At 42.6% G+C, this 19978-nt stretch overlaps 1 protein-coding gene across 3 annotated transcripts in view; it reads right to left on the reverse strand.

Annotated features, from left to right (window-relative positions):
- LOC114054940 (unconventional myosin-X-like) overlaps positions 1-19978 on the reverse strand; it is a 91250-nt gene that overhangs the window by 40273 nt on the left and 30999 nt on the right. For 2 of the 3 annotated variants that reach the window (XM_027878545.1, XM_027878555.1), the window contains 13 exons: positions 18453-18556; positions 16969-17098; positions 15978-16096; positions 12249-12395; positions 11457-11557; positions 9526-9592; positions 8974-9066; positions 5250-5318; positions 4299-4381; positions 3394-3502; positions 2644-2724; positions 1507-1631; positions 588-702 (listed from right to left, as the gene is read on the reverse strand). In XM_027878545.1, the coding sequence (XP_027734346.1) occupies positions 588-702; positions 1507-1631; positions 2644-2724; positions 3394-3502; positions 4299-4381; positions 5250-5318; positions 8974-9066; positions 9526-9592; positions 11457-11557; positions 12249-12395; positions 15978-16096; positions 16969-17098; positions 18453-18556 (1343 nt within the window). Of the gene's footprint in view, positions 1-587; positions 703-1506; positions 1632-2643; positions 2725-3393; positions 3503-4298; positions 4382-5249; positions 5319-8973; positions 9067-9525; positions 9593-11456; positions 11558-12248; positions 12396-15041; positions 15165-15977; positions 16097-16968; positions 17099-18452; positions 18557-19978 lie in introns of those variants that run through there. The other variant, XM_027878563.1, reaches the window with a different exon arrangement.

Below are 19978 nucleotides of genomic sequence, written 5' to 3' on the forward strand. Positions count from 1 at the left end.
TTCCAGGCAAGAGAGAAGTGTTAAGCTTTCACCAAAGCAGAAGCAAAATCTGAATTACGCAAGTGGGCAGAAGCATTTGGATACCTTTTCGTAGAAAATGTATGCTAGCATCTGGGCTCACTGCACAAACCATCACCTGAGCTTCCACAACAGAAAGCTGTCACACATCTGCAGATCTAGCTATTCACAGTTTAGATATATACCAAGCAGCAGCTCACTGCCTCAGGCAAGAATTTTGGTTAGCCAAGCACAGTGAAATACCTGGCACAAGAGGCAAGAGTTAATGGTACACATTACAGTTGCATAAAAGGAGACCCATGCTTGTTCTCCTTAAATTGGACCAGACACAACAAAATCAATCTGGTGTAGTCAATGAGAAGGAATTTAGACAAAATCAAAAAGCCTTCTATGTCTCTAGGTACATAATATGGGAAATATTTGAGATGCTACAAGTCAATGACATAGGCCAGTGTATTTAAAGGATCACGACTGCATTGTCTTTTCTACTGCCTTGAATCTCACCAGATGCAATTGCCTCCCCTTGCAGCTGGAACAAAGCCATTCCCTGCCCCACACTGATGAAGTACCTTGGTTTTACCCAACTGCCATTCTTTCTTACTGCTGTCATAGGTCTGAAGAAAACCTGCACACACAGCTTTGCTGTTGTCTGAGAGACTTGTCCCCTTCACAAGCATCTTGTACCTAAGAATGAAACAGAGTCTCATGAGATTACATATGACAGTAACAGCCCCCCTTCCCTCTCTCTCCCCAGTCTTTTAACTCTAATTATCCTCCTCCCATTAGTCCTTCTTCTCTTGGGACCTCCCTTCTTCGTGTTTGCCTCCCAATTTGGAAATTTCCATCCCCTAGCCTTTATCTGTTCCTACTACACTGGCAATTATTGTTGCAGTCCCAGTAAAAAAAATACAAACTCAACAGAATTTTTCAGTAAAGAACAACTGTCTTTCTGAAACATGTGCTTTCATCAGACACAAGTTATTTTGTTCAGTATAGGGGTGGCATTTAATGCTCCAAGAGACAAAGGAAGCAATGTTCAACGGTTTCTTCTAGCCTTAAATTTCAAGAAATCCTTTTGATGTGGCTAATTAAAAGAAGTAATCACTTTTTCCAACATTAATCATCAACTATACAGTCCATTAAAATTTTCTCCAGCCACTTAAAGGTTTTAAGCCTACTATTTTCTTTTTTTCCATATTATGACCAGCTGGGTTTCACAGTATCACACTAGCAAATCTGTGGTGAAGCTAAAAAAAAAAAAAAAAAAAAAAAAGACGACCATCTGGCTATTTTTCCATTCTGCTTTTACCCTAAAGGTAAGTCTCCAGAAGGGCTTCCAGCTCAGTCTATGCTATGGGCATTAAAGCCACGGTTAGAAGAACATCCCACAGATGATCCATACCAGAAGCAGCAGCTAAAGATGGAACAATCATGTGGAATTATATACCTTGGGGCTGTTACAGCATATGAGACAATGACAGCAATTACCTGCTGAGAAAGTCCTGGAAAAGGCGCCGTATAGGGAAACCTGCTCTTCGAACTTTCACTGTCTCCAGCATCCCTGAGTACCGGAGCTGATTTAGAACCACATCTGGATTAAAGAGATTTGGTGCCTACATAATGATCCAGAATCAAAAACAAATAAGAGAGACAGCGTAAATGTTGAGTAAGTCTTTGTATTAACACTCTTGCTGACTTGAACAGGCACTGTTTCTCTAAGCACAGACACAGGGTGTATATCTCTTTCTCTGTAGAAAGTCAACCCTGCATATTTGGGCAGGCCAGGTGAAAAGGAGGAAGTTTGGGTCAAGGGGAAAGCAACCTCACAACACTGCATGGTGCAGAATAAGGGAACAAAGGGAGCTGGGCAGATCCTGGGAAAGAAGGACAGTTTGGAGATTGCACTCACAGTCAGATCATCATGGAAGGAAAGCAAAGATATAATGCATTAACATATACGGAGTGCAGAACCCTGACTCAGTTCTCTTTGCAGTCTCTCTCCAGTCAAAGTGGAGACAAACTACAGAATTCTTTTCTGGCGTAAATCCCCTAAGCAGGCTGTCCTGTGCCGTATCACACACAGTTTCAAAACACACGAAGAAAAGGATCAGTTCAGAGCTCCCCACCCAATCTAGTTCGCAGCACATCCTCTCGCCACGGTTCACAATACAAGCGAGAATCAGCCTGTCTCTAAGGACTGTGACTTGCTAATGAAGCGTCCACCTCCTCTGCCTCAGAGCCAGGGATCTGCAGGAGACACTTCCTATGGCACAAGTCTTGCATTCCAGAAGAAATTTCTCTACAGGCACCTTAAACAGGAGTGATTGCTTCTTCTACCACAGCTCTGAGCTCTTAACAAGCCTGGTTCATCTTCCAGGTTTCATAAGCACTGAAAGAGGTGGGAATGGCTATATAATCTCATACTCAGCATGCAGCCTTTCCATCTGATTACGAGGAGAAGAGTTTGTTTTTCTTCAACCATAAAATAACTTGAATGAAAAAGGGAAGGTGAATACGAACTGCTCTTATCCTCAGTTTGAGGCCCCTGCCAGGCATTTGTGCAAGAAGTGAGTGCTCATGAAGGCCTCTGTCTCATGAATATATTTTGCTGGGAGACAGACTTACCTTTTCTGTATTTGGTTTGATGCAGCGTATGAAGAATGGGTTGGAAGTACTAAGCGTGGCCATCAAGGAATGGAGAGAATCCTAAACAGCAACAAGACAAAACCCAAAGGATCAGTGACTACAGAAGGCAGACGGGCTACATTTGAAGCAACAGGGTCTTCATCCAGCCCTCACATTCCTAATGTCCTTTGATTCTGCCTTCCAAAATTTCAACAACACAGGAGATTCCCTCCTTTCCAAAACATGCCCACACAGTTAGTTTGCTCCTGTAGCTGTATAGCTCATGTGAGTTAATTTTACAAGACTCTCAGACTTTAAATGCAGGAAGATAAAACAGTGAAATGAGTGGAAGGTTTGCAGACAACCTAAAGGGGTAAGATTAATACCTGCAAGGTTCTCCCAATAAGGTTTTATTGGAATTGTCACAATACCTGTAAAAGATTGGCCTAAAAGGACAAATACACTTAGCTGAAGCACCAAGCCAATATGAAAGATCGAGGAACCTCAAGAATTTCATATACTTAGCAAAGTATATTCCCTCTGCCACCCTGCTCAGTCTTAGCATCTCACATTTTACACCAGACAGAAATCCTTGGAGCAGTAGCACCGTCTTTTTTTAGTGCTGCAACATTCCTGCACATTTTCAGTGCTGGACATAAAACAAGGATGAATGACTCCTCTTGGCTTCAGGCCTTGCTTAACCATCTGCTCCTCCCCAGAAGCCTGCTGCTCTCTTGGAAAACATCATACCCTGAACTGGGAACTGACAGTCGGTCTGCGCCTCTGGGTGCCCATCTTCAGTGTCTCTTCATTGCAACGACTGCAGACTCTTTCAAAAAGGTCATAAATGAAGTCCAGCCTAAGGGAAAAAAAAAGAACCAAAGAAGATGCAAGACTCCTAACACCTGTGAGAAGATGGCTCTCATTCTCAGCAACTGCCTGGTCCCAGTGTGAAACACCTCATTTTTATTCCTGCTGTGCCAGAGCAGCTGCAGGAGACAGTTCAGCTGGGTGCTTCAGTGAGGAAATTAATACTTTCCATGTGGCTGCCCAGACCCCACAGGCTGCCCTGTATGCCACACTCAGCTGCAAAGCCAGAAACCCCCTCTCATGCTCTCAAGCAGGACTTTACACAAAGGAAAATCTCCATTCTGCACTGGCTAGGATACCTCCCTTGAGCTATACAGCCCCAGGCAAAACTACCTTGAAGGTATGCCAGCTAGACTGGTGCTGTCATGCCCTCCAGAACTCTCTCTGATGAGTAGCACCCATGTGCTCATGAAATTGGAACCACAGCTCTTTGCAGCCAGAGTTCTAGAGCTACCCTCAGTGTAGGTCAGTTCTGGGGAAGGGGAAAGAAAGGAGAAGAGGAAGGGGAGAGAAGGGGAAGGGAAGACTATCATTGCCTGGAGGGATTTCTGTCATGCTGTTATAACTCTTTTTAAAACTGGGACAAGACAAATCCTGATTAAATCTGTGCCTCATTTGATTTCTCCAAGTCTCCTTTCTTTTGTCAGAACACTCCAGCACAAAGGGAAGAATGACTAAGAATGATGCCTGATGCTCTGGCAAAAGCAAATGCTTTCCTTGGTCTAGTTTTACTACATGAATGTGGCTTAGCCAGCCCAACAGATGTGGCCTCCTCACAAGCATACCTGCTGTCTTTCAGCATGTTTAAAATGTCATCACGAAAAGTGTCTCTGTTCTTCTCCAGAAAGCCTCTCACATCATACAGCACCTGCAACACACACAGAGCCACTAGAACAATGCTGTACAAATCATTAAGTGCTTCTACATTTACATGGCAATGTACAAGACCTCCAGCAGAGCTACACAGTAACACTGCAGGCGTATGCCAAGATCTGAACTTTTGGGGTCAAAGAACTCCAGAGCTTTACAGTTACCATCCAGAGAGTGGCTTTTAGCCATGAACTAAAAAAACACAAAACTCCCTCAAAAACAAGAGCCAAGTGAAACAGCTGCAAAGATTTGCCTGGCAGGGAGGGTGTGCAGGGAAATCCTCTGCAAAGGGTGAGGTACACCATTCACTTCAAGAGAACAAAATGAATGGAGAATGCCACCCAGCGCCCTGACTTCCCAACCACAAGTGCTCAGCAGATGTCATTCTAGGAGGGGGTTGGCCCTTCTTTAATGTGCAGGTGTCCTCCCTTGACACACCTCCATCCGTTTCATAGCTCTTCACAACAAAGAGCAACATTTAACCTTGAAGGCTTGGAAACCTTTTCCTTTTTTTGGATAGGTATTTAGCCTTTTCTCCTCCTCCTCAAAAGTCAAATTTTCCTTGTGATTTTTGCTTTAGGTTTTGTTTGTTTGTGAATGTGCATGTAAAGACAACATGAATAACGGAAGTACAGAGGAGTTTAACCCCTAAGCCAAAAGTTACTTGAAAAACTGAAACAAACATCCAGGTTGGAGAATATAGTGCACGCTATTTTAAGCCCAAAATTTCAAAAGTGCTCTGGTATGGGGCACTAACTGTGTGGAAACACACAGTTCAGGGATATTCTTGATTTTTGGAATCTAAAATCAAGGACCTTAAATCCAAGATACACCAAACATCTCCCAAACAAATCACGAACACCTACCTCCCCTGCATAATGTCTTATGCCAAACTGATGGTCTGTTACTCGAGGCTTCACATAGTAGGGGTTGCTCTGAAATAAAAGAAAAAGTAGTAGTCTTCCAATGCTGGTGTAAGAATAAACAGTCTTAGTCAGGAATTCTGCCATGACTATGACAAGGCTGGGATGGGCAAGGACCTTAGCTCTTGCAGAGCCCGACCACATCTGCTGCAGCTCTCTGCAGCTACATTGCAAATATGTTACTTAAATAAGATGGAAAAATTCAGCCCTTCAAGGCATTCCTCATGTGAGCAAGGGCTTGCAGAATCAAGGTTGGGCAGGCATGCCATGGATGAAATGTTAATTCTTGTGTGTCTGACACCTGAGGAGACTGGGCTCCACACAAACCATGTGGTGCAGGACACAGGATCAGGATGCAAGGAAGATGGCAGCTTTGCAGAACACCTACACACCTTTTCTTCATCAAAGGAAATAACAGACCAATGTCCTGTCTCCCTCTATATTTTATCTTTCCTTGCACCTCTCCTCCCCTTTATTCAATATTCATTTTTCCTTTCTCTTATTAGATGTTCTACTCTCTCATTTTCCCCCTCCTTTCTTTGTTCTGTGAAAGCCATTTTAACTATGTAAGAACAGCCACGCTGCTCGAGATCAACAAGCTATCCAGCTGAGTATTCTGCCTCTAGCAGTAGCTATGTACTGTAGAGTAAGAACAAAGCAAGTAAATCATACTTTCATCCTAATATCCCCTCAAACTCTAATTATTTCTGTAATACCTGCCTAACTAGTAACCCCAAGTGGATTTCTCTTGCTTGCTTGCTTATTCCACACCTGAACCCATGCAAACTTCTTGCATCCAAGTGTCCTTTCACAGCAGCTCTTAACCAACTCCATAGAGAACTACAGATTTAAGCCTGGCTTCCATTAGTGCCATTTGTGTTTTACAGGCCATGTGTGACTTCTAAACCCATCACACACACACCCAAGTCATCGTCTTCACTCTGCAGGGTCCCTTCAACATAGTTTTCCATAACACTGAAGGTGTCCCCGACCAGTTGTTTACCAGATCTGATACAACCTCTTTTTGAGCAGAGGGGCCCAGTGGTGTACATGGTTCAAAGTGCAGGTGATCTATGGATTACACAATGCCATAACACTGCTTTCTTCTTTTATTCTGTTTTCCAGGAGTTTCGACTATTTCATCTGGGTTTTTTTTCATTACTACTGAGAACTGTAATGATATTTCGATGGAACTATATATCACAGCCTCTGTCTGAGTCTCACTCCTGAAGAACAGCAGTCAGTTCAGGGCCCACCATTTTCAAAAGGGAAATTGGGACTGTTTTCCTTCAGGTACACCATTTTGCATTTATCTACACTGTTTTTCATTTTCACTTTACCACCAGTCTCATGAGGCCCCTCTCAGCCCAGTGCTACCCCAAGAATCAGCAGAAAACTGCCACCTCAACGCTCATATGAGACAGGGTCTTACAGGTCTCTCTTCATTGAGGTAACTGACCATTTACATTCTTTGCATTTACCCAATAATGAAATAAGATCTATAGGCCTATAATTTCCTACAATACTTCCTAAAAATTAAAATAATTACCCATCTTCTCAGACAAAAGTAATAAAGAAATTTTAAGTAACATGTTGGACAATGCTGTTTGTAATTGAGTTCTTCCATCTTCAAGGTCTTTTGGCAGTAATGGGTGGACGGCCTCTGACACCGATAATTTGTTAGTGCTAATGGAAATTTTTTTCATTGTTTTCTTTTCCTTTTCATATTGACCCCATTTCATTGCTCTTCCCTTTCCTTCATCCAGTCATCTTTTTCCAGTCACAAAATTCCCTATCTTCCATTCCAAGCATGACTGCTCCTGGATCTCTCATGTGGATTGGCACACTCCTCTCCTCTCCTCTCCCTTTCTACCAAGCCCTTTTATTTCATCCATGCTTACAACACTTCTGGTTCCTTCTCCTATCTCCCCTAATGCTCCTCTCTTCAGTTGTATCAGAGGTCATATTCTCTGAAATCCCAGCCTTATGCTTTTGCTTCCTAAAACTACAGCAATCCACAGAAAATACAGAGAAGAAGTTCTCTTCAGGCTTCCCAGCAATGTTGGCTGGATGCCTTCCAGTGCTCTTCCAGCCAGCAATAGAGACTTTAACTGGTACAAAAAACACTTTCACCTTCAGCAAATGAAAAACCTAGAGCACTACCTACTTAATTGTTCCTCCCTGCACTTCACATCTCGTAAGCTTCCTAGGGTTCTACAGTAACCGCTATCCCCTCAAAGCAGACAGAGGTGACACTATGAACAGCTTAATGAAAAGGCTACTCAATGCACAGAAAGTACCAAAAATAGCAACTAAAATGTGGGGCATAAAGGAATGCGAAATAATACTGGCAGTCTCATGCTGCTGTACAATAAACCACAGGTACCTTCTTACCAAGGGAACTGCATTCTGGTCTGATTATTTATCTCAGAAAAGAATAGAGAAAAAAATATGTAGACAAATTCAGAGACAAACAGCAGAAAGAAAGAGGAGCTTTGAAATGTCTCCATTTGGAGACAAACTGAAGAAGTTGGGATAGTTCAGAAAGAAAATTCAAAACAAGTGAGGCATTAAAAATATTCACTAGTTTTATATTAAAAGTTAACAAATACCAACAACAATAAAAAAGAAATAAAAAAGATAAAGCAGGCATTCTCATATTCCTTGACCTGTAATACAAGGCAAAGCTACAGCGGACTAAATTGAAGGCCTTGATTTAAGCCTGAAGAAAGGAAATATTTCCATAAAGCTCTGTGTAAGTAGCCAACCAAAAGTCATTGCTATTGTTTCCAATTTGTAGTCATGAGTATTACCAGCAAAGTTAGAATACAAATATGAAAAATGAGAATGTTTGCATCTATGCCAATTAAAAAAAATTCAGATAAAGGATACAAATTTTTATGTTTTCAGGCTTGGATAAAGTCTCAAAAGTCTAGGAAACATATTTGCTGAAAATGTTCTTACTAAAGTAGTAAATCATTCCAGAAGTCCATGCTACAGGCTTTAATTTGTTTTGTTTTCAGTCTATTTATTATTTAGAACAAAGTGTTGGCTGTACCAGAGACATGGTAAGGGATTGCTACAGTGATCTCACTGGGGTTTCTGTGTCCCCAGGATAACTTTCTGACCTGCATGAAAAAGCCGTTCCACTCCTGTGTCCAGAACACAAGAGAGAGGATGAAAGAATTTAATTAATTAGGAACAATAAGAGAGCTTTCATTAAAAGTCATGAGGCAAAAGCCGTCCCCAGCCCCAGGAGACAGATTTGACACGCTCTGGAGCAGACTGCTGTGAGTCAGCTGGCAGGAGAAACCCATACACACTGTGCAGCCACATCCTGTGCCTGGGGTGCTGCCTCGTGTCTCATCGCAGACCAGCAGAACCTGACCTCTGTCCCATCCTACAAATTCAAACCTTTTCTACCCACAGCCTGTGGAATGCACATTCCCTTGTCTTTATGTGCACAAGAGACCATTCTCAGGTTGTCTCACATATTACTTTTGTTCAGTGCAGCTTTGTTAAACACTCGCAGGTTCGGGTACAAGGCATTTTAAATTTCCTGCACAAAGCATATATTTTACATCAACAAAACCTTCACTTTAGGTTTTGCAATGCTGATGGGGCTAACATACTGATCATTTGCCTGCCAGGTTATTTTCTTACTTACCATATGCTGGCTGTGAAGTTTTTCCAGAAGGGTGTTGTCTGTGCCTTTGGGGAATCGACTCTCTTCATTCACCAAAGCCAGTAGACCTAGTTTCTACAGCCAAACGAGAGACAGGCTTTTACAGTCAGCAAAAGCTCTAACTACACAGCACCAACACAAGAACTGGAGATTTGAACAGACCGTTGAGCAATAACCCCTGAATTATACCCAGTAAAGCTGAAGCTGAAAGCAGAATTCTGGCCAGTCAATGCATTCAGCAAGCAGAAGGTAAGTGGAGATTATTTATAAAAAAATCACAATAAAGTTTTACTTAAACACTAATCCCTGTCTAAAACTATGACACCCTTCCTAAGCTTACTCTCAACAGTAAGCAGAGATCTGCTTTCTTGAGCTGGGACTACAGCTAGAAGAGCCCATACTTTTGCCAGGTCACTATGGGAAGATGATCTAAGCAACTACCTGTTTTTAAAACCAGGAAACCCCAGGGAAGGTCTCAAGGCAATCAGCAGTGCCCATGGTGATCCCTGGAAACTGTTAGAGATAACTGCTTACCTTCTCAATAAGGTCCAGGCATTCTGCATTATCCATCCAGTCAATGGCTTCCCAGTTTATCCCTTCCCTGACAGTCAAGAACAAACAGAACAAAGATGTGAAATGAAAGATCCAATGCTCTGGGGTGGAGGAGAAGAGCAGAAGTAGCAGAGCATGGCAGCTGTCCCAGAACTGAAGACAATTTGCAATAATTAGGCTTTGCCATGGCTGAGGAAAAAGAATAGGGGACACAATGCACTACTAACACAAGGAGATGGAAATAGGAGACAATCTTTCTTATCCATACCAATGATTTAAATTGATGCTTATCTTGTAGCCACTTAGGTAAATTTCACATGAATTTTAAAACTGTAGTTGCCCTTTCAGGACTGATGAGTATCAGCCCAAGCAGTGGCAAGGATGGACAGTTTGCTACACAGCTTCAAGAGTCAACTGCTGACCCACCAAATTGGAAAGCAGGGCCGAAGCACATCTACCAGAAGACTGAACCACAATTTCACAGGTCTACCAGAAGAACAGACAGGAGACAGTTTTCAGGGAGAGTTTTGAAGAGGATGACATAGGTAAGCTTTAGCCTGATATGCAGGGAGCCTACAGGGTGGCTCTGCATCTTTCAGAATAGGGGCTGATGTAGGTAGAGTAGTGCAATAAGTATGCTTTGAAAATCACCCATGAAATTCTGTAAATCTGCTGACTGTGTTTTTCTTCTCTTATCACCTTCTTACACTCCAAAAATAAAGGATGTTTCTGTTTTCAGAATTCAGAGAAGCCTGGGAACAGCTCTTACTCAGGAATCCAAGAAAGACTACAGGCTGTGTGTGAAGATACTGACTGACATTCTGATACAGATACCTTTCAGGTGGAGGCTAACATTTTGAAGATAGTGGATCAGTTGCCTATAACCCTTCAGCGTAGGCTTCATACTGACAGGTTCAAAGCATCAAGGGGAGATACACAGAGCTACTTACAAACCCTGAGGAAGCAGAGCGTACACCTCACCCTAGAATAATTTGATGTGCAGTCAATAATAAAATCCTCTCATTCTTTTAAAGTTCGGCCACAGGATTTAAATTTCTATGCAATCATCAGGAAAAAATAATTTGTCATGATGATACCATTCTTAACACAGGCTTCCTGCAATGGTGGAACTGGCCTGAGAAGTGAGTGCATAAATAGCCTTGCAGTTTTGTAATCTTTAGAATGTAATGAATTGCCTATTCAGCTGTCTCCCTTTACAAGGCTGCTCTCATTTGCCCTCACTGACCCTATTCAATTGCTTCATTCACAAACATAAAGGCTTCTGTTTCAGAGCAACAACTAAAGGATTTGTCTAGCAGCCTTCTCTAGAAGCAGAAATACTCTAGAACATCCCAGGTACTTCACTAAATACAATTCAACATGAAGCCCACAGAAGAGGAGCAGCTGTGCAGAAGTTCCCAAGCTCAGGAAATCTCTCATTTAAATCTCTTTGCTGAGGAAAAGAGCCCCTTTCACAGTACAGGAATCTCTAGGACAGAAAGAGCTGTCAGATAACTGTCTACCTCCAGGGACTTTTTGCACACCAAGATTCCATCTGCTTAACACTACCAGTACCCCAGGTAAATCATTACCAAAGTCAGTAATAAGCCCAGTGATCATGTACTCTAATGGGTTAAAGCCCAAGAACTTTCTATTCGGCTGAGAGACAGAAGGAAATCTGGACTTTCCAAATACTACAAAGGAGACTGATTTTGCCTGGATTCAAGTGACTTATGCTGGCAAAGCACATGGAGAGTGCTTATCAAGATACATCCACAGTCAGGGTTGCACTAAGGCCCAGTTGTTTCTCCTGCCTCAGCAGTAGGGACTTGTGACTGAAGAGCACAGAGGAAGAATGATGTCCTCCCTTCTACTACCCATGAAAGCAGTAGTGGCCCCTCTCCCTTTATCACCTGTTGTACTCCAGCTGCTCCAAGGAGAAGATGTGCTTGTTGAAATATTCCTGGAGTTTCTCATTTGCATAGTTAATGTTAAACTGTTCAAAGCGATTCACCTGCAAGAAGAAACAATGATTAGAAAACTTAAGATTCGTGAGCTCTAATAAAATCTATAGCAGCAAGGTGGAAGGTGCCAGGCCTGGAGTAAAGCCAAAGAACACAGTGGTCAAGATGGACGTGAGGAGGACAGTATGGGGAGATCCACTAGGAGAACAGCTTTTGTAGCCCACGCAAGGTTAATTCAGTAAACCTAAATCACAGTAAAGGATGCTAAAGACAGTCATGCTTCTCTTCTCGGAAGAAAGAAATATAATTCCCTAAATGTTAGGTCACAGGGCTTTCTCTTCTGTGAAGTATCTGAGCAGTCACTATATGACTGTTCAACATACAACCCTCACCAGTTGCAGTCAGAAGCATTACACACGGGATTCTCCACACAATGTAAAATAGATGTAAACAAATAATGTACATACAGGATTTGGATATTTAATCTGCATACAAGTCAGAAATTCAATATGACCTATCACAGTGCATCTGCTTAGGGTCTGTGTCATAAACCAGACCTTGAACATCAGCATTTATGAATACAGATGGCACAAATGGGCAGCTAAATATATCTTGCTGCTTCCAGGGGAAAGTGATAGTAGAGAGACCCCAGAATGGGGGGACACAAACCCACCAAAATTCCCTCCTATCCGCACTGACACCTCTTAAACCAACCCACCCCACAAAAGACAAAATCCTGACCTGAAAATTCTCGAAGCCAAAGATATCCAGGATGCCCACAGACTTAAAGTTTTCCTTGCCTTTGATCTTCGTATTAATCTTGTTAATGAGCCATGAGAAACACTGGGAATAGAGTGCCATAGAGAGGGAGTCTCTGGAGTCAGCTGCCTGTAAATACAGAGAATAAATATGAGTCACAAAGAGAACAGAAGACATAAAGGGCACATGAATCTCTATGGGATTTCAGGTTCCTCCACTCCCCTTCAGGTGTCTCAGCCTCTGTACTGGCTGCGTAGGGTGCAGTATTTATATGTACCAAGTTTTCAAATAGCTAGGCCACACACAGATAAGCCATGTATAACCTTGGGTAACTGAACTTGAGAGGCTGAAAGTAGCAGCAAAATCAGTGACATCTTTTGGAACAAGTGCTGGGGGGCGGGGAAGGTGGCAAAATACCTCACAACTAAGCCCGCAGCAGTCACTTGTACCACCTGAGCCAACATCTCAGTGACAGGCAAGGTATCTTGGTTCAGTAGTTCTAGTAGAGCTGTCAAACGGGTGTCTGCTCAGTTTTCAAAAAACTGGTAGGGCAGGATTTAATAAAGTATTCTGACACCAAGTTACCCTCAAAAATCCCCTTTCCAAAACTTTCCTGCAAACAGCATTATCCTACTGGAATCCAGTTAGGCTAGCCAACAGACAGGACACATGCCCCAAAAGATCATGGGTTGAAAGACTTTTCTAGAGTTGACCCCACATGCCGTGCAGTGATCATAACCAAGTGTCATAGGTGGAAAAAATAACTTAAATTGTGATGACTAACAGGCAGTAGATAATTGGGTGTATGTAGGCATGTGGATGAACATCCAAAATCAAACTTTTGGTATCTCAAGCGAAAGCCTGCTACCTGATAGCTGTAAAAGGAATGGGCTGGTTGCAAATTTTGATAACACTTGGACAAACAAAAGCGGCACACCTCAAATCCTCCAATTAATAAAGAGACATGAGACAGAATCACAAATAAGAGGCTGATCACGTGTTGTCCTTCTGCACATACACTATTTAGAATTGGAAAATAGAGTTTAGGGTTCTGGAAAGAAGAGGAGGCCAAAAATAAGGGTTCACAACAAGAAGACATGATCTCAGAGAGTAGAAAAAGGGGCCGGGAGAGAAGATGGCAAAGATTGTGACTGGAAGAAAGATGTTGGAAGTGGGGAAAGATCCTGGAGATTGGACTCATGGAGACAAACATCAGGGCATGCCCAAGAATCTTGGCTGGTTTTTCCTGAGCCTGGTAACTGCAACTGCACAATATGAACCCACACAAGTTTCTGCCTGACCCTCCTGGACAAGCAGCAAACTCCCAACTGGGAAAGGAAGTTGACATCTAGAGAATGTAATGCTGAGTGGTGAGTGAGCAAGTACATGAAACAATGAAGTAGGGTAAAAGTTTTAATCTTGTCATTTAATAAATAAACCACAGGAACTAGATTACAGGTTCTTTCCTCGGTCTTGCCTGTGACACCAGGGAAATTCCTTCAGTAGGCCAGACAGCAATGACTGATCTTGTAAATTCACCTTCATCCCCTTCATTTTGCAACCCTAAATAACATGAACTCTTGCATTCTGCTTTGCTAATGACACAGGCCAACTGCCTCTGAACTCTTCCAGCCCTCAGCATGCTTCTCAGACCCAGCCTACCAGATCCTCCTATTCACCCAACTTCACTTTCTTCTTTCTCTTCCTGGTACTATCTCCTCTTCAGCAGCTCAAGGTCAGCACAAATCAACCTCCCTTCTCCACGGAGGAGAACACTTCAAAGCATGGACACACACATATTTTCTGGGTATTTCTTCCCTCCATCAGATGATCTGTCTTATTAGTTGGGACTGGGAATGCCCTCAAGGCCATGTCTCTGTAGTATCTCTGGCTACACAGCTAAGCTGAACTCATTTTCCAGGAACAGGACCTCCCCATCCAGCACTTTCCCTACAATATGGCTCAAATGAGATTCTCAAAGGTTCCTTTCATTCTCCCAGCTTTTCCTGCCTTTAGGCCAGTTCATCCATTCAGACCACTGAAATGTCAAAGCTCAGATGGGTAATGAGCCCATTACATAATGAGAAATCCCTGGCAACTCTATCAATGCGTTCCCACAACAAGTGGGAATAGGTGGGTGCAGAAGGAATAGTCTTTACAGGCCCAGTGCTCAGTGCAACAGGCTTACCTGTGAAGACAGCTAAATGGTAGCATCCACTTGCTATCACAATTTTCTTGTGGTCTTAGTACTTCACTGGGCTGCAAGCAGTAAGTGAGGGGTCCAACACACACAAATGTCAGCAAGAGATATATTACCAGGGAAAGCTCTCTTCAGGGAGATGCTTGTAAATACTACAACTGCATACTGTTGTTCTGGACTGCTTGAATTGTCTCTGGTATTATTTGTTATCCAACCTTATGAACTGCTAGACAAAGATGTGGCTTATTTAGGACAGAAAGCTGAGAAGAGAAACTGTGGTATTGGATGCTGAAGATATCTACCAGAGACTATAGGCTGAAAAATAATTTTCACACCATTTTCACACCTGCAAAGAAAGGTCACAGACTTCAAAAAAAGAGGCCATTTCTTAAAGGCAAAACTTAGCTTCTAACATTAGCAGGTGTGTTCACAGCAAGAAAAGAAGCAACTACTCTGCCATAAAGAGCACTGCTGAGACTTTGGGCTGAATACGGTGCTCAGCTGGGGGCACTCCGCTTCTTGAAAGATGTGGGAAAACAGAGACAGAAGACAAAGAGATTTAGAAAATTACTTACAAGGAAGCACTGAAGGAACTGGATTGTTTAGCTTAGAAAAGATAACACCACATGAAAAACTTCTCAGAAGCCAAAGCTTGTAAGGTGGACAGCTGGGATGTCAAAGGTAATCTAAATATGAGGAAAATCTTTTCAACTTCAGACTCCACTGCAGCTAAAGCAGGATACTTAAAGATGCTGTGAAATTCCTTCCATGGGAAATCTGAAGGAAAGTTAGACAGACATCCATCAGAGAGAGTCTAGTAACTCTGTTTTCTCTGCCAATATAGGCGTTGGATTGATAACCCTCTGCAGTCCGTGCCAGCACAAGATTTCCATTACAGATGTTCATTTTGCTATAACATGATGTATCTTCCATCCTAATAGTATTACTCCATGTTTTCCAGTGTTTTGCATTTTATTAATGACAGAAGATTTTCTATAGTTATCTCTGCATGGACCTAAAACACCAAGAGTGCCCTCAAGTGATCAGCAACATCACAAGAGCTACATATTTTTTTTTAGTCCTCCTTTGTGGTTATATGTAAAAAAGCTACTGTGGGGTAACAACCTAACATCTGCCGGATGTTTCGTGGTAACTGTGTGCAAGCTTTGACCTTCCAGTAAATGCAGTATAACCTGGGAGTTCTGCAAGGTAAAAGCATGCATACCTGCCATTACCATAAAGCATCTGATGCACCTTCTGCACGACACAAGTATGACCAGTTCCTGGTGAGTGAAGGCGACTTAAAACCATTGACAAAGTGCATTGACATTTGCAAGCAAAGTCCCCTGTAAAAGCTAAAGAGAAGAGTCAACACTGGGACCTGAACTGACAATAAGGGCAAAATACCTGAGGAAACAAAGCCCTAAATTGGAATGGGTGATACAAGAGGGAGACAGAGGGCCTGGAAACGCAGAAGTGGCAAAAGCAGTAGCATACACTAGGACACTTACCTGCTCCACAGTGAGAGGGGAGCTGATCTCTTCCCCACGCAGAATCATGGACCTCTGCGTCAGAACTTCAGAAAGCTGAAAGGCATCTAGGCCCAGGAGGTCACTGGCCACGTTCAGCACTAATAACAAAGGAAGACACAGTTTTTTTCTCCTGCATGGATCCCATCACTCATGGGGAATTCATGTTTTACAGCTCAATGAGGAAATCCCAGGGATCCTACAAGGCAAATGACTAAACTCCATCACAAAACATGCTCCCCTTTACTTAATTCTTTTGGGCATACCCAAAGCTGTAAGGTCATATACCCTAGTCTGAGGCAGAGTCAGCACCCATTTTGGGCCACAGTCAGCTACTCCTGTAAGTGAGACTTTCTGCTGAGAACAGGAAGAGCAAAGTCCTGTGTAAAGCTCAGCACCAGCAAAATATTTATTGCATGAGAAGATATGTTTTCCTAAAGGCACAATAGTACAGTCTGAGCATGGGATTGCTAAACTTGGATGTTAAGAAGAGAGGCAATTAACTTAAGACTTGAAGGATTTGTAATACATATTTATTTCTTCTGTCTGTTTAGGGATTCACTTTACGAGATGAGCTCAGATTGCATAATAGTAACAGAGTGCACATTAGCAAATGCTTCAAATGAAGATGGGGAAAAGTCTCTAACAGACTACTTTCATTTCCAACTCCTCCCTGATCCTATTTATTCCATCTCTTTCAATGCAAAAGAGAAATTGTGATGCCGTGAACTCGTCTGAGAGTAGGCAGGAGCACTAATGGGTCAGAGGGCCACAGCCCAGCTAAATCACACCAGTGCCCTGGAGCCGTGTATCCTGTGGCAATGCTTTTGCAGGGCTCATTGTAGTCAGTGAACCTGCTGGCAAAGGCACTGCATACCAGCATAACCAGAGGGAAAAATGACAACGGAGTGAGCTTCACTGGGGGCCTTAAGGGGCTTTGCATGGTCTACCAAGTTGCTAGGGTTCCACTTACCTGCTTTTGTTGTAACCTGGGCCCCACCAGCTGTCATGAATTCAACATTTCCCAAATGAAGTGTGCCAGAAAGAAGTTTGAAGATGTCTCTGATTTCTTCAGTGCTGAAGTCCACCACCTTCATGGCAGTCTGTTCAAAACCATACAGCTAATGTTGGCTGTACGTATAGCCAAGTAACCACCACACTCAGGCCCAGTCTGTGTAAGATGTATAACTAGGAATTATAGTCACCATGAATCAAAGTGAAATGGGATGGCACAACTCCTCTCTAAGCTATACATCTCTCAATGATCTTTTCTGTCTCCCTTTCTCATCTACATTTACTCTATCACCATCCAAGAGAGGTGGGCATTTGTTCTATCCTCAAGCTGGACTTTGCTGCTGCCATTGCTGATCTGTCACAGGAAGAATGGATTTGTGACTATGAGAGGAAATTCACCCCTGAACACTGGCAGCACAGGTTACAGATGTTACTGGACTGTTTCCACATTCTCCCTTATTTTCTTCCCTGAAGGACATATTCATATTATATACTTAATTTACTCTGATCCACATAACCCCCTTACCTTATTCTAGCTTAGAATAGTAGATCTTTGCAGCAAGATTTAAAACCAGACTTTCAGCATTAACTGCTAGAAGGTGAGAAACAGGTTACCAGATAATGAGGGATTATGGCACATTCCCTCTGTCTTAGTGCATGCATGAGAGCCAGGGTTCTTGGGGCATAAATTGACTTTGACAAGTAGGACCTAGTTTTCATGCATTCACCCTGTGAATGGGGCACTCTGGGGTTCTAGCTCCCTTCTTTCCTCCAGGCGTCTCCTCAGCTGAAATATAAATGCCATGTTGCCATTGAAATCTCTGCTGTGCAGGAGATGTTTCCTTCCCTTAAATCACGCCTAAGCAGGAGCTACTGAAATCCTAAGCTGGCTTCTCTAGCCTTGCCTACCTGGTTTCACCTACATTACTAAAGCCCTCAGGCCAATAACCACTTATCAAATAAAACATCAATTTGTACATTCATCCTGCTAAACCCATAACCTCTGGTAAAGTTATAGATGTCTATTGAAATCTGTGTGGTATTTCAGGATATGCCACTTGCACAGGTGATACAACTTTACTGGAATATATTTGGAGAACACTACCTCCAGATCAAACTGTTCCACTTCTAATGGTCAATTTGAGGTTTCCTGCATCAGGCTATCTAGAAGGCTTCCGGGAACCATTATGGGAATGGGGGGTTCGGGGCTCAGGCTCCAAAAATTCTCCATCTTTCTAAATTATTATTCATACTGACTGTTTTCCAAAAACGCTTCTTGAGCCTCGTTTTTATCATAAACAGGTAGAGCTGAGTTTCAGGCTTGTTGGACACCCAATTTTGGCTTAGGGCAAATATATTCTGCCTGTGAGATCTAGACCATGCAGCATGTTTAGGCCATGAGATTATTCCCAAAAGTTCAAGAGGAGTTAGGACTGAACTCACCATGACCTTACTGAACAACTCTACATCATTCAGGTTCTCATCAGTCACACAACCAGACTGGTTCAAGTAACGATAAGTCTCTGGCTCAGAGAGGGAGAGGCTCTCTGCAACAGAAGAAAAAGAGGCAGGAGAAAGACAACAATTTATTTAGCAATGAGCCTTTTAATTCTATGATCTTGATCTCCCCCAAAGTGTGTATGTGTACCATAGGGAGAGTTCCTCTGAACTGATTCCACATCCCTCAAAAGCCACACCTCGACAGTGAATGCACTGGGAAGGGGGAAAGAGGAGGGTATGATGTAAAAAGGCTTGCAGAGGGTATGCAAAATTATTTAGAACAGTCAAATCCCAAGATACGGAGCTGTAGAATTTCTCAATACTGAATTGACTCAGAAAAAAAAATCTATCTCAAAAAGTATACAGAAAAATAGTCTTAATTATACATATACAATAATGACCTCTAAATTAGGTATCATCACATGAGACAGAGTCACAGTCAGATTTCTGAAAACATCTTAGCGCTGAGCAGCAGTCAAAAGCCAAACATAGTTCAGTTCCTTTAGTTTTAGTAGGAACACAAAACCATATGTAAAACCAGAATTAGGTCCCTGTATGTATCTGTAGTGCAACCACATCTTAAATACTTTCTGCAGGTTTGATCCCCCATTTTAAAAAGAACAGAGGAGAACTAAGAAATCAATGGAGAAAGGAGACAAGGATGATCAAGACCCAAAATCACATTACAGATGGGGAAGTGAAGTAGCCCGGGACACCAGCTTGAAGAGGGAGATGAGGAGGAATTGCAGATCTGCTAAAGAAAATAATGTTTTGTATGTTTTCCCTAATAATCATAGTCCCCACTATTTTCCTTTGCTTTAGATTGATCTCTGAATTGACCCATGTGGCCATTCCTGTATATATTCCCTAAAACTGAAGCCCTGCTCCTTCCACTGTCAGGCCCATATCTTCCACCCAACTATCCTAACACACAGAGAATAAGAAATTCCCCTGTCCCTCAAAACCAGAGTGCAACGTAACATGTTTCTGCCTGCCTATCTGACCTCTTCAGCAAGACCATCAGTGCTCAGCAGTGCTTGGGACAGGTACACACAAATGTTGTTAAGGGGATTCTGTACTACACAGCAGATTCATCCACACCCTGCAGCTGCCACTTTCCCGTGTGCCCCCTTTCAGACCCACTTCTCCCTTCCCCATGTACTGAGCTATAAACCCTTTATTCAGACACTATACATGTTTTGGTTCTAGTCATTCCACTAAATCGTCGGTCTTTCTAATTCTCTCTACTATTATCTATACTGAAGGTTTGTTGTAAAAGTATGTCTGTCATCCAACCTTTGAACTCCTGAAACAGGTCCCATCAGCAATTGTATCAAGACTCTCTACCCTTCCTTCACCTCTAGCCAGTTTCATTACCTCGTCACTTTCCACAGACTTTTCCCTCCACCTCAGAATGCCTGAAGTGTCTTTTCTCATACAGCATTTCTGTCATCCTCAGCCTCTTTCTC

This window comes from Empidonax traillii, unplaced genomic scaffold (assembly GCF_003031625.1).
Source record: "Empidonax traillii isolate 1590-97213 ecotype Southwest subspecies unplaced genomic scaffold, ASM303162v1 scaffold5:size3517227, whole genome shotgun sequence".
Classification (NCBI taxonomy): Eukaryota; Metazoa; Chordata; class Aves; order Passeriformes; family Tyrannidae; genus Empidonax; species Empidonax traillii.